The sequence below is a fragment of the Mustelus asterias genome, chromosome 1 (genome assembly GCF_964213995.1).
Source record: "Mustelus asterias chromosome 1, sMusAst1.hap1.1, whole genome shotgun sequence".
NCBI lineage: Eukaryota > Metazoa > Chordata > Chondrichthyes > Carcharhiniformes > Triakidae > Mustelus > Mustelus asterias.
In genome coordinates, this window is record NC_135801.1 from 106,991,803 (window position 1) to 107,005,966 (window position 14,164).

Consider the following 14,164-nt stretch of genomic DNA (forward strand, 5'->3'; position numbering starts at 1 on the left):
TATAAAACAACAAAAAAGAACTTAAATAAAATATTATGCATACCTATCTATTAGCTTGTGAGCAAATGTTTCAAGCAGATGCGAGTGTAAGTTTGAAAAGAATTCAAATTACATACCGGATACACCCAGGTTAAAAGATTGCCCTTAAATGTTTGCCTAAAAACTCTTAAAAATTCAATGTTTTGCAGGTCTTCCTAGCAATCAAAGAACTTTAAAAATATATAATTAAGATTGAAATTGCTGCTATGATCTCGTAATGGCTGCACAAAGGTGGAAATCTATCAACACAGGCTGAACGCCACCATTCATTGCAACCTGGTGCAGGAATCTGTATGGCTAAGGTCACTCATAGTAGCAGTGTGGCTAGGTCTCCAATTTTGCATATATCTAACAGTCAGAAATTGAGAACGGGGAGCGGGAAAGGTTCAATGAAACTTTGCTCAGCGAACAACATAGCAAACTTGTCAAACTAGTAGTTGATTTGAACAGAGAATGGAATTTCTTAGAGCATATTATGGGGGTGCGGGGGGGGGGGGGGAGGCGGTGGTGGTGATGTTGGAGGCAGGAAGAATAGGTGGACATTAGTGGTGGTTATCCCAAACTCCTGCGGGTGAACAGTGGAACCCCCAGAGAACAATGTGTGACCTTCATGTACCTTTAAGAAAGGTTTATATTTAAAAACATGATTTCTGCAGCTCTCACAGCCTCAGTGCTTTCTTACCTCACAGCCTCAGTGATGTCATTGTTGCCAGCTTGACTGAAAATGTCCTTTCATTGCTACTTAAGTGGCTTAAATGGCAATGTTTGCGTTTAAAGAATAAAGAACAAAGAAAATTACAGCACAGAAACAGGCCCTTCGGCCTTCCAAGCCTGCATCCTTCCACTACTACCCTCTGTCTTCTATTTCTGAGCCAGTTCTGTATCCATCTTGCCAGCTCACCTCTGATCCCGTGCGACTTCACCTTCTGTACCAGTGCCATGAGGAACCTTGTCAAAGGACTTACTGAAGTCCATGTAGACAACATCCATTGCCCTACCCTCATCAATCACCTTCGTCACTTCCTCAAAAAACTCGATCAAGTTAGTGAGACACGACCTCCGCTTCACAAAACCATGTTGCCTCTCACTAATATGTCCATTTATTTCTAAGTGGGAGTAAATCCTGTCTCGACGAATCCGTTCCAATAATTTCCCTACCACTGACGTAAGGCTCACCGGCCTGTAATTACCTGGATTATCCTTGCTACTTTTCTTCAAACAAAGGAACGACATTGGCTATTCTCCAATCCTCTGAGACCTCCCCTGTGTGATGTGGTGATGCCAGCGTTGGACTGGGGTAAACACAGTAAGAAGTCTCATAATACCAGGTTAAAGTCCAACAGATTTATTTGGTAGCAAAAGCCACTAGCTTTCGGAGCACTCGCTGTTCCTTCGTCAGGTGAGTGGGAGTTCTGTTCACAAACTGGGCATACAAAGACACAAACTCAATTTACAAAATTTCTCTCCCCTGTCCTTGAGTGGGCCAACCCTCTCCCTGGTTATCCTCTTGTTCTTTATACATGTATAAAAAGCCTTGGTATTTTTCTTAATCCTGCTGGCCAATGACTTTGTGACCCCTTTTAGCCCTCCTTACTCCTTGCTCAAGTTTCTTTCTACTTTCCTTGTATTCCACACTTGCTTTGTGTGTTCCCAGCTTCCTTGCCTTGACAAATGCTTCCTTTTTCTCTTTAACTAGGCTCACAATATCTCTCATTATCCAAGGTTCCCAAAACTTGCCATAACTATTCTTCATCATTGCAGAAATGTGCCGGTCCTTAATTCCTATCAATTTATACTTGAAAGCCTCCCCACATGCCAGATTAGCTGCTTTACTCTGGGATTAGGTTTACAATCCTGCATTGTTAGGAGGACGGTCACATGTTTTTCGACAATTTTTTTTTCATTTTCAGTTTGGAGCTGCAGGTTTGAGATTTCGTTTTAGAAGAGACATCAAGCTAAAAAGTATTATCCTTCTCTCCCTATTTTGCTTTCCTTTCGAAATTCTCTTGTTTTCCTGAAGGGTGAAAATCTGCCGTTGTTGGGGCTGGACCAGTCTCTTTGGTATTTTGGGAAGCTGCCTTCTCTTCAAACTGTTCGGAGTGAATCCAAGAACTGCAGACTTCAACCAAAGGACTCAATTTCCATTATCACGTGAGCATTAGACTTTGCTGTATTGAATTTGTTTAAAGGGTTTTGTCTATGGCAAGGGTTTTGGCTTGATTGGAACACATTAGATATCTTTGTTAGGGGTTATACATTATAGTAGTTGTTCTGTTTCTTTTTGTAATTGCTAAAGGTTCTTGCTGATTTTCTTACTATGCGTGTTAACTATACTCTTAAATACTCTTTGTTTGATGAAAGTTCCCTAGTGGGTCTTTTGAATCACACCTGAAGTGGAACATATCATGCTTATCGTAGCCAAATTCAAGATGCAAAATTTATGATTCAGGCAGGCTTCATAACCACTTTGGAGTTTTTCACCTGAACCATAACAAATGTGAATGGCTGAAAATCACTTCTCAAAGGGTTCTACTTATCTCCCCATAACCAAGGATGGAACATATTTGTTTACAGCGTCAATTAGCAGACGAGTTTACATTTTTGGCTCTTACACTAGATATCCTACATGTTTTTACCAATCACTTATTAGTTGTCTTGCATTTCCTCTGATTACAGCATACTTATGTCTGCTCAATACCCAAAGAAAAAATAGGGGTAAACAGAGAACTACTCTATACTAGTGCACTGGAATTAGCATGTGCCATCACATAAAAATCCTCTTTCTTCAGTAGGTGGATTAAATAAATGTTCTATCAGACTGAAGCTTCGGCTGTGCATCAGTGGACTACTTAACTAAAACAAGCCAACAAACAAGGCATACAAATTATCCTGTCCTTCACGGCATGTCAAAGACACTTACCTTGAGGACCATTTCAACTTAATCAAATCCCTGAAACTATTTACTCATTCTCACTGGAACGACGGAGGTTGAGGGACGACCGGATAGAAGTCTACAAGATTATGAGGGGCATGGACAGAGTGGATAGTCAGAAGCTTTTTCCCAGGGTGGAAGAGTCAATTACTATGGGGCATAGATTTAAGGTGCAAGGGGCAAGGTTTAAAGGAGATGTACGAGGCAAGTTTTTTTTTTACACAGAGGGTCGTGGGTGCCTGGAACTCGTTGCCGGGGGAGGTAGTGGAAGCAGATACGATAGTGAGTTTTAAGGGGCATCTGGACAAATACATGAATAGGATGGGAATAGAGGGATATGGTCCCCGGAAGGGTAGGGGAATTTAGTTCAGTCGGGCAGCATGGTTGGTGCCGAAGGGCCTGTTCCTGTGCTGTAATTTTCTTTGTTCTTTGTTCATATGGTGAAACGTAACCACTGAATCAAACTGGTCAGGCTAAAAATTGACTGTAGACCAATAAACTAACTGCAGGCAGCTCAATAGAAATCTGCAATTTGAGCATCTGGCCATGGGGATTTTCAGCAAAATAAACTACAAACTTCACTGGCTCTGCCCCTGTTCAACTAGTCCAAGCCATGTCTTTGCCTCAGATCTAACTGAAAAAGGATCATCATCACTGGCTGGCTTGTTTCAATAATATGTGCTAGATTCCTTGACCAAACAGCTTCAAAGACCTTGTTGGAAAGACTTTACATCAACTTCTTCACCTTACATAAATCAGTTAATATTTTGCTGAACAAGCCTGGAACCTGCAGCAGTTCATAAACTTCGAAGTGAGTAGCTTGTCTATTGAGATAATTACTATATTAACCCACTATTCAAAATGAATAGGATAAACTTTACCTATCTGAATGAAGTGTGCACTTCCTGTACATTGCAGTAATAGCTCCCAGAAATTGTAATCAACTTTGTGGGTACTATCACTAGCTATAAGAAATCCAAATCAATTAAATATTTCAAACAAAAATGTATTTTGTTGCAGTAATTTAGCAATTGAATGTTAATTCTGCTCAACAGACATGAGATCAAAAGAAACACAAGAGAAAGCTTTGGGTGAAATTGAAGCTGGCCTCTCCATAACTTTAACTCACCAACATAGCATCAAACTGCATTTTGAACATGCCAGTGGCTTGACATTGTCTATTAGATTATTCTCTAAGATCATGTCCACACATCAAACTTTTTTCCTCAAGGCAACTGGAAGAAGAAGAATCCTTACAGTGTAGAAGAGGCCATTTGGCCCATCGAGTCTGCACCAACTCTCTGACAGATATCTTTTCCAGGCCCTCTTCTCCGCTTATCCCTGTAACCCCACACATTTTACCATGGCTAATCCATCTAATCTTGGGCCACCGAAAGGCAATTTAGTATAGCTAATCCCCCTAACCTGCAGATCTTTGGAGTGTGGGAGGGAACCGGAGCACCCGGAGGAAGCCCAAGCAGACACGGGGAGAATATGTGAACTCCACACAGACAGTCACCCAATGCCAGAATTGAACCCAGGCTCCTGGAGCTGAGAGGCAACAGTACTATCCACTGTGCCACCGTACCACCCTAAATGTCACTTCATTTCTCAGGATTACATTTTACCCGTCATTTGTCTACCCAGCTAGAAAATTGATCAAAACAGCTTTTCACCATGTGAAATGGACAGAAGTTGGTTATATTTCCTTAGCTTTACTGTGAGGCTGTCAATGGAACCCTTGGCATGGGCAGCAACATTTGAATATATATGCAGTGACACCACAGTTACTGAAGAAACCAATAAACTTACCAAAGTGTTTTTATAAAAATGACCCTTCCAGAGAGAAGTATGCTGTCAGCAGCAAAGATAAACTGCAGCGATCACCATCAACATGAGCAGAATGAACATGAAGCCCCACACAAAGTCTATTAGCATTACTGTTACATTATTGCATCTATAGTTTTTCCCTAAATATTTTGGAAACATGGAACATAAATTGGGAGTAACAAGTTGTTTCCTCATGCTGGAATTTTGTGCTGTAATCTAATGGGCCAACCTCTACAACCCTGAAAATTCAAATACAATTTAGAAGTGCTTCAACTAGAAGTTGTTCGACAGTATGTGAGGAACTAAAGCATAAAGCGTCCACAGCCACGATTCTCCATTCACTTCTCTGAAATTTTGGGACTACATGCCTACATTTAAACAATCCATATTCCAATACACAATTATTTTCCTTTGAAAAACAATTTATTAAAAAAAGTTTTACTTTTAAGAATAATATCTACAATACAATGGTCAAATACGATAGAACTGAAATGATATTGTATGAAGTGGTTGCAATTTTCATACCTGTTTCTTCAGGTGAACTTAGTGAAGCACTGTCTTGTGATAGTGTGGTCCAGCTTGAATCTTCATCGCTCGGAGCCATGTTCTGCATTTTACTTAATGCACAGTCAGTTTTCCCTCCCAATCTGGGTGGGTCTTTCTTTATTTCAGGGCTGGAGGATATTGTGGCCATTTGGCAATCTTCAGGACTAATTGACACACTCTCGTCACTGGCTGCCTCATCATTTGCTGCAGTTTTATCGTGGGACAGGTCAGCATTTTCCTCACTATCAACAGGGTTGTTGCCATAATTTTGCTCTGACTCACGAGTGGATGATTCCAGGTCTGCATAGTAATTCAAGAAGCTCTTACTCTTCCTTGGTTGCGCTGTCAAAGGCTCAATGCAAGATGTGTCTTGCAAGATTGGCTCCTTGCCTTCCAATTTTTCTGAGATTATGTTTTTGACAACATTTGCACTGATGTTTTTGTTCATGACCTGTTGGCCTTGTTCTGCGGCTTTCCGCAGCTGATTTTCTCCGTTCTTAGCCAGTTTTGAATTGGCGTTATTTACTATAACTGGTGAGGCTGTGGTCTCTCCCAGGCCCATTGCAGCCTGGATATTAGTCAAGGCATATTTCTTCCTGCACTTCGGAGGAGTGTTGTTCTTGATTTCTGTGTTCTTTATTTCTGAGTTTACCAATTTGTTGTGGGAGGAACGAAGATTAAGTGTATTTGGTGGCGTAGCTGAACTGTTGCGATTCACTATATCTGTTTGGCTGTTGGTGGTTGCAAGGAACACTGACATAGTGTCCGCAGTGGAGTCAACTGCAAAAAGGAGGAAACCAAAATTAAGTCAATTATAAAATGCAAATTTCCTTATAGTAATCCTAAACTGTAACATTGCAACATAATAACAAGATCCCACTCCTGATTTGTAATCTGTATTAGATTGCCTGACTTTAGTCAAGGTAACATTATGGTCATTCCAGTTGGCCCCAATTCTTGTCAATCAGAGAAAGGTAGAGGGCTTATGCTCCTGCACCAATCATTATCCAATGGCCACCGATGGAATGTGAGGTCATCTCCCAGGACCTAGGCAGCTGAAGGCGCAGCCAACAATGGTGAAGCTATAAAATCAGAGATGCTTAAGATGGGGTAGAGCAGATTAAAGAGAGAGAGAGAGAGGGGCAATGCTATGCTGGAATTTGAAAATATGGATGAGAATTTTTAAATCAAAGCATTGCTTGACCAGAAGCAAAATCGGCCAACAAGCATGGGGGTGACAGGTGAACAAAGTTTGGTGCGAGTAAGGACACAGGTAGCAGATTTTTGGATGGTCTCAAGTTAACAAATGGTAGAATGTGGCAGACCAGCCAGGAGTGCATTGGAATAGGCAAGACTGGACATAACACAAGTATGAATTGAGGGTTTCAGCAACAGAAGAGCTGAGTCGGGGAAAAGCCAGGCAATGTTACAAAGCTAGAAATTGGTGGGCTTAGTGATGATGTGGATAATTAGTTTGAAGTTCATCTTGGGGGTCAAATATCATACGAGCATTGTGATCATCATCTTAGGCAATTGCCAATTAGAGTCAGTAGTTAGGGAAAGGAGTCTGCAGCAGGAATGGAGGACAATGGCATCATTTTCCCAATATTTAATTGGAGGAAATTTCTACTTTGAACACTAAAATATGGAATGTTAAAGCAAACAAAGAATTTTACACTTTTGCATCAAATTCGATTCCTAAATTTTGTCTCAAGGACTTGTCATTTGTGTCAAGTTGAAGAACATAATTGTTATAGTATCAAATTCCAAGTATTAAGATGAAAACATTTCAATTTATTATTGTATAGTGCAGTGAATTAAAACAAGAATTCTGAAGTACTATGCCTCATCCATTCAATATGACAAATCTTCACATATGCAGTGCAATTCATCACAACATTAAATTCCACTATGTTTCAGGTGCACATAGAACTGTATTGAGAACACACAGACTGGAATTGAAACTAGAACTACTGACCTTCAATTCTCTTAAAATGTTTTACAATGAATTATTCAGGGGTTTTTTTTGTAATCTAGACTGGAGTCCTTATACCAAACAATAGAATTATTGTAGCAATGTGCTACAAATGGAATTGGAATTTGTAATTTCAAAAACCACAGACAGGTAACAGCACAATGTAAATGTATTTAAGAAATGCCCAATTATGAAGCTATTTTTGCAGCAATGCAATGTGTCACATTTAAAATTAATTTAAACCAGCTTCAGAGAATCAAAATATTTTACTGGTGCACTGACTCATTCAATTATCGAGTTCAAATTTCAATGTTACTTTGGTTCGATTGTTTGATTAGCTTATTAAAACTGCAACTTTTTTTATCCTCTATCTTCTATGCTCTTTGCCCTGCTAACAAATTTCACCATTCTAGCTTGAAAATTCAAAGAACAGTGATATGCTGTGGAGTGTTTCAATAGTTAAACAGCAACAATGGAGTTGTATCCTGCTGGATTTATTCAACATAGACGCGGGTCTACAATTCACCAATTGTTCAATTTCATCTCTGATATTGTCTGACTGGAGGTGGTGGCTAGTCATGCTGAGTCACTCACTCCTAATTATTGAGGATAGAGTAACGATTGGACAAATTGCCTGTCCGATTCTCTCACAATTGGAGTGTATGTAGTGAGAAGCTAAACATTATATATTTTTTAAAAGCTGGTACATAACATTTAAAAAAACACATGGGAACTGTTGACCGTTATGAAAGAAATATAAACAGAAAGCATCAATAGTGGAAGCAGGGGAATTAGGAACGGCTTCGCAATAAATAAAGAGCAAGCCAAGGGACTAAATACTATACATCTGAAGCACGAAAGCTTGCATTTATTTTTTTTGTGTTATCAAATTAATTCCCCCAAGTTGAGATCAGCCGGGTATCATGATTGCTCTCCCTTTGAGAGGTTCGTCTAAGAAGTCACAATCTAGAACATTTCTGTCAAATACTCTCAAAAGAAAAGAATCTTACTTTGACCTGGGAGCACTTCTGACAAGGATCACAGGGCTTCAACAATGAGGATACTGGAGTATAGGTTATATGCAATCTGGAAAGAGGGATCATTCAATTAAACAAAAACAATCCAAAAAAATAGATACAGAAACAAAGCACCAAAATAAGCACCAAATCACAAGCTTCATAGCATTAGGGTGTAACTCAAAAATCATGCAGACAGTTGAAGATCAGTTAACACAAAGATTGTCAAAACTGAGATTTCCATGCTCAAGTTAGCATAAACTTGCTTGGCAAATAACACAAAATTTATGTAGCAGCATGATATCCATTCAGTTGAAATGCAGGTTTAACTTCTATTGTTACAACTTGTAAATCCTGGGTGCAATTTCTGTCCCTGTGGTATAGAGAATTTGATGAACAATTGTAATTTGAACGCACCATTTAGAATGAAAAGTTAATCATAACACTGACTCAAAATTTTTAGAAAGGTATTTGTTACTGAATTATTGGGGACTCTATTAACTCATTAAACAGGAGGGTAACCATAATGCTTTGGCCATGAACAAAATATACAATATAACAGCTTTAACAGAAAATGACAAGCCTACAACGACGGACTAAAACTTGGATAAATCAAGCTTCTCTTTTACGAGGAGCTCATCATTTATATGTTTACGAAATGTGGATCACCATCACTTTGAAAAATATTTACAACATTCAGTGGTCAGGGGGTGGGGGTAGGGCCTGGGTGGGATTGTGGTCGGTGCAGACTCGATGGGCCGAATGGCCTCCTTCTGCACTGTAGGGTTTCTATGATTCTATGATGATTCTTCTATGATTTGACCTGCACAAGGCTGTATGCAACAGCAATGATAAACCGCCCATCTGTATATGCTACAGCAATTGAGAATCCTTCAAATACCATATTTTTATCATCCAGGTAAAGAAACCTCTAAAATGATCCATTTTGTGACAATTTCATTTCATGATTAAAATATTTTGAACTCATTTTTTCTCATGTTTAATTTGGATGAGAACCTAATTCATTTTATCTTTACAAATTTCAAATATAGATATACAAGGAAATTTTAGATTCTAATCCCAAATTTATCATACTCAGTGGGCTACCAATCTTGCCTACCATTATGAAAACACAATACTATCCTGGTACCTATTAGTGCTGTACTTATGCTTCTCAGATTTAATTAAATTTTACAAAGGTTCTAAGTGTATAAAATAGAGAGAGCCAAATTTTCTGAATCTTAGAGACACATCCGATCATCTTCAAACATTCAAGAGGTGCAAGACACAGACAACCTTTAAATGTTCACTTTTATTGCTATTCCTGCACACTTTGAGGAAAATCTTGTAAAACTATTATAATAGTAATATCCCTGAAATAAAATGAAACTTACAGGTATTAGGGCTAATCACTGCTAGAGACAGATGAAACAAATCTGCGACAGTGAGATTCATCAATACTCTCTGTTTAACTGGAAGAGCAAGGGGTGTTGCGGGGGGGGGGGGGGGGGGGGGGGAGAGAATTTTTGAATGAGTGACAGTACTTGCTTCCCAATAGTTTTTTTTGAACATTCCTCTGTTCTGTAGCAAACTATTTTCCAGCTAGGTGCTGCAGGTCAGAGAGTCACTGCAAGAGGCTGGGTTAGGCAGCTGGAGAGACTTCTCCAAAATGGTGGTCATTATGTGGCTCTATGTCAGACCAGTGCTTGCTGGTTCTCTCCCATGAAGCTGTTTGCGGCTATTCTTGAGCAGCCAATGTTTCCTCATAACTCAATCATCCTTACGTTTAGAAATTAACCTTATACTCTTTTCTGACCACCCTCCAACCCAAAAATGGCAGATCTGTAAATTGGCTAATCAGCTGCCCTACGTTTTTTAAAAAAAAGAGCCGTTTGCAGCCTGTGAGCCATAGTTCGGCTATCCCTGGTATAGAACTACAAGTGGAAGATGCCTTGTTAGGTATTTTTCTTCAGCCTCTTTTGTGGCATTAAAGGTTGCAAAAGCAAAATGTTGAAGATGCTAGAAATTTGAAATAATGACAGAAAATGCTTGAAATACTCAGCAGGTCCGGCAGCATCTGTGAAGAGAGAGAGAGAGACATTTCAGGTCAATGATCTTTCAACAGAACCAGACAAATTTAAAGATGTAACAGGTTTTAAGCAAATGAAAGGGAAGGAAGATGGAAAAATGGACCAAGGGGAAGATTTGTGATAGGTTGGAAGGGGAAAAAAATGTCAAAGGAGCTGATGGTACAAAGCCAAAGAAGTGGTAATGGGATAAGCAAAGTAACAAGTTGGGTCTCAAGGTGGCGTTAATGGCAGAACCATAAACAGCTGTCATCCCAAAGCAAAGCAAAAAAGAGGAAGAAAATGAAATAAGGGGAAAAAACCCCACAAAACTGGCAAAGAGGAAAGAAACCAAATGGAACCAGAGGTTATGATCTAAAACTCTGAACTCAACATTGAGTCTGGAAAACTGCAAAGTGCCCAGTCAAATGGTGATGTCCCTGTCAACCACAATGGGGAGGAATCCTCAGCTGAGAACAAAAGCAGCCAGATTGGATGCATACGTATGAAGAGTTGCATTATCAGAATAGGTGCATCAGAGATCCAGCAACTGGGAAAATGATATCGTTGAAGACGGCAAGAAACTAAAAAGTCATGAATGTAGCTCAATCCATCTATTGACTGTCTACACTTCCTGCTGTCTTGGAAAGGTAGCCTGCATAATTAAGGACCCACGCAGCCTGGACATTCTCTCTTCCACCATCTTCCGTCAGGAAAAAGATTCAAAAGTCTGAGGTCACGTACCAATTGGCTGAAGGGCAGCTTCTTCCCTGCTGCTGTCAGACTTTTGAATGGACTTCCCTTGCATTAAGTTGATCTTTCCCTACACCTTAGCTATGACTGTAACATGACATTCTGCACTCTCTCATTTCCTTCTCTATGAACAGTATGATTTGTCTGTGGTGGAAGACTGAATGTTTGTAGATGTGGGGCCAATCAAGCGGGCTGCTTTGTACTGGATGGTGTCAAGCTTCTGGAGTGTTGTTGGCACTGCATCCAGGCAAATGGGGAGTATTCCATCATATTCCTGACTTGTGCCTTGTGGATGATGGATAGGCTCTGGGGAGTCAGGAGGTGGGTTACTTGCCGCAGTATTCTTTGCTTCTGACCTGCTCTTGTAGCCACTGTGTTTATGTGGTGAGTCCCGTTGAGTTTCTGGTCAATGGTAACCCCAAGGATGTTGACAGTGGGGGGATTTAGTGATGGTAACACCATTGAATGTCAAGGGGCGGTGATTAGAGTGTCTCTTATTGGCGATGGTCATTGCCTGGCATTTGTGTGACGCGAATGTTATTTGCCACTTGTCAGCCCAAGCCTGGATATTGTCCAGATCTTGTTGCATTTGAACATGGACTGCTTCAGTATCTGAGGAGTCGCAAATGGTGCTGAACACTGTGCAATCATCGGCGAACATTCCCACTTCTGACCTTATGATGGAGAGAAGGTCATTGATGAAGCATCTGCTTTTATTCTATCTAAACAACTCCCTGGACCAGCATAAGTATAAATTGTATTCGTACCGCTCCACTTTGAACTCACTTCTTCTACAATTTTACCACCTAAAATTCTATACTCCTTCTTCCCCTCTTAATTAAATACTTGTTTCCTGATACTAAGCTAATTCACATATCAAAAACCCCCTCAAACAGCTGCACTCATCAATTTCTCTTCCATCCCATTCTTCAAATTTTATTTTCTTGAATTCTTAAATCTTCATTTTCTTCAAAGACCTTGGCAGATGACCCATGGAACGTATGCACCATTTTGAAATGTACTTTATAAATGAGCCACATGTAGAAAGATATTTTTTTCCCTTTGGAATGTAACTCAACTAACTAGGATTTACTTCTGGGCTCTTTGACAAGCCATTCCTCTTACAACACTTCATCAAGTGGATCTCACAAAGCCAGATGCAGCAACTCTACATATATCTGCCCGTGCAGAGAACATACACTTTTTGGTACTTGCATGGTCCAAAATTACTGCACTTTATGGAAAGCAATAGCGACCTCCTGTAACCGACATCTCACAAGCTATAGCCACATTAGAACCTCCATGGTTTTAGCTATAAACTATGCAAGGATAACGTATTGATAATGTTTATTGTACAAAACTAAATCTTCATATATAGTGACAGTATCATAGAATGTCAATCTCTGTGCCATTCAAATTGCTCCTTCCCTGGTGGAGGAAGAAAGCACAATTATGTTGTTGTCTCGAACAAAGAGCCAGCATAGACACAGTGGACTGAATGGCTCCCCTCAATGCCTTGGGGCCCTATAGCTTCATGAAGTAGCTGACTTAAGGTTTGTTCCCAGGCATCTGCCAATGTGACATTGCCCCTTTATGAATCCTGCCATTTTCTCCACAGCACTATTGCTCCAGCTGGCCCATGGATGCCCATAGCTGAGCACACAGTGGCTGACATGCTCCCGTACTTCAACCAACTTAACTCTTCAGTCAGCCACACAGAAAAATGTAGGAGAGATCCATTGACGATTTTCCCTCAATTTGATCTCCAGCTTCCCCAAAACGATCCACAAATATCGGAAACTCAAGTGACATGGGTGAATGAACCTGCATATCTTGGCACTTTAAATTAGTGCTCAGGCTTTGAAAGGAAGTATTTCACTTGAAGTATTAACGTACTTTTCTGCAGCACAGAGTATAGATCATCATAAATTTGTATCCATAGCTTGTTTCAATCATTTATAAAACTAAATGAGAACATGAGACAGATTTAAAGTCGAACATTTGTTCATTTTGATTATACGGCAGGATAATTTCACCTTAACTTCAATAAAGCAGCATATATGGTGGTTCTTTAATAAATTGCAACTTTGCTTGTGAATTGGCCTTTTTCCCTTTCTAAATAACCTTCCCACAGAGGTTCTGTACCTTTCTTCCTGTTACAAATTACAGGAAATAGAAATGTCAATTCTTAAATCAAGCCTGATGCGCAAATTGTGTTTCTGAACACAATAAAGGTTGCTGCAGCAGTCTGAAATCCAGGACGGATGTCCCCTTTCCACCCAGCAGCCAGTTCACATTTACTCAGAGGAGCCATACATCATATCCAAAGAACTAGAATTCTGCAGTGCTAAACATTTAAAGATTGCCCACATCATATATACATACAAGAAGCAGGGCATCATATGATTAAGCCCATTGTGGCCAGCTGCCAGGGCTACCTTACATATCATGCAGCCCACTCCCTAGCAATATTGCCACTTGGGAAAGACAAAAAAAGGTCAATGTCAAAAAAAGGATTCATAAACCAGTCCAAAAAATAAAGAACAAAAAAAGCTGGGGAAAAACCTCGGCAAATCAAGCAACATCAGTGGAGAGGAACAGAGTTAATATTGCAGGCTGACGAGCTTTCATCAGAACTGAAGAGAAATAGAAGTTCAAGATCTTGTATGACTGTAGTGAGGGGGAGGGGGCAGGAAGAACAAAGGAGGTTAAATAGCAAAAGATTTCATGATGCAACACCCAAAGAGAATGGTAAGGGAAATGGTAAAGGAACAAACAAGGTGGATACTACTGTATAGCAACATACCTTTCCGCTTCATCTTGACCCCTTTCCAAAAAAACAAATTGTCCAAACACAACCACTCTCCCATCCCCACTCAGCCAGCTGTCATTTGTTCTCAACTTTTGCTTTCACTGAGTACTGGCCTGTGGTCTCTTATTAACACATATATATATATATTATATATTATGGCAGGTCTGTCATATGAGGAGAGGCTAAGTCAATTAG

General features: G+C 39.9%; 1 protein-coding gene across 6 annotated transcripts in view; it reads right to left on the minus strand.

Moving 5' to 3' along the window:
• The window catches only part of LOC144495888 (amyloid beta precursor protein binding family B member 2-like), a 330,576-nt gene that overhangs the window by 193,350 nt on the left and 123,062 nt on the right, over window positions 1-14,164 (minus strand). For all 6 annotated transcript variants that reach the window (XM_078216666.1, XM_078216713.1, XM_078216657.1 and 3 more), the window contains exons 3-4: window positions 8,333-8,408; window positions 5,327-6,127 (exon numbers count right to left, since the gene is read on the minus strand). In XM_078216666.1, coding sequence (XP_078072792.1) covers window positions 5,327-6,107 — 781 coding nt within the window. In that variant the 5' untranslated portion in view covers window positions 6,108-6,127; window positions 8,333-8,408. The remainder of the gene's footprint in view (window positions 1-5,326; window positions 6,128-8,332; window positions 8,409-14,164) is intronic.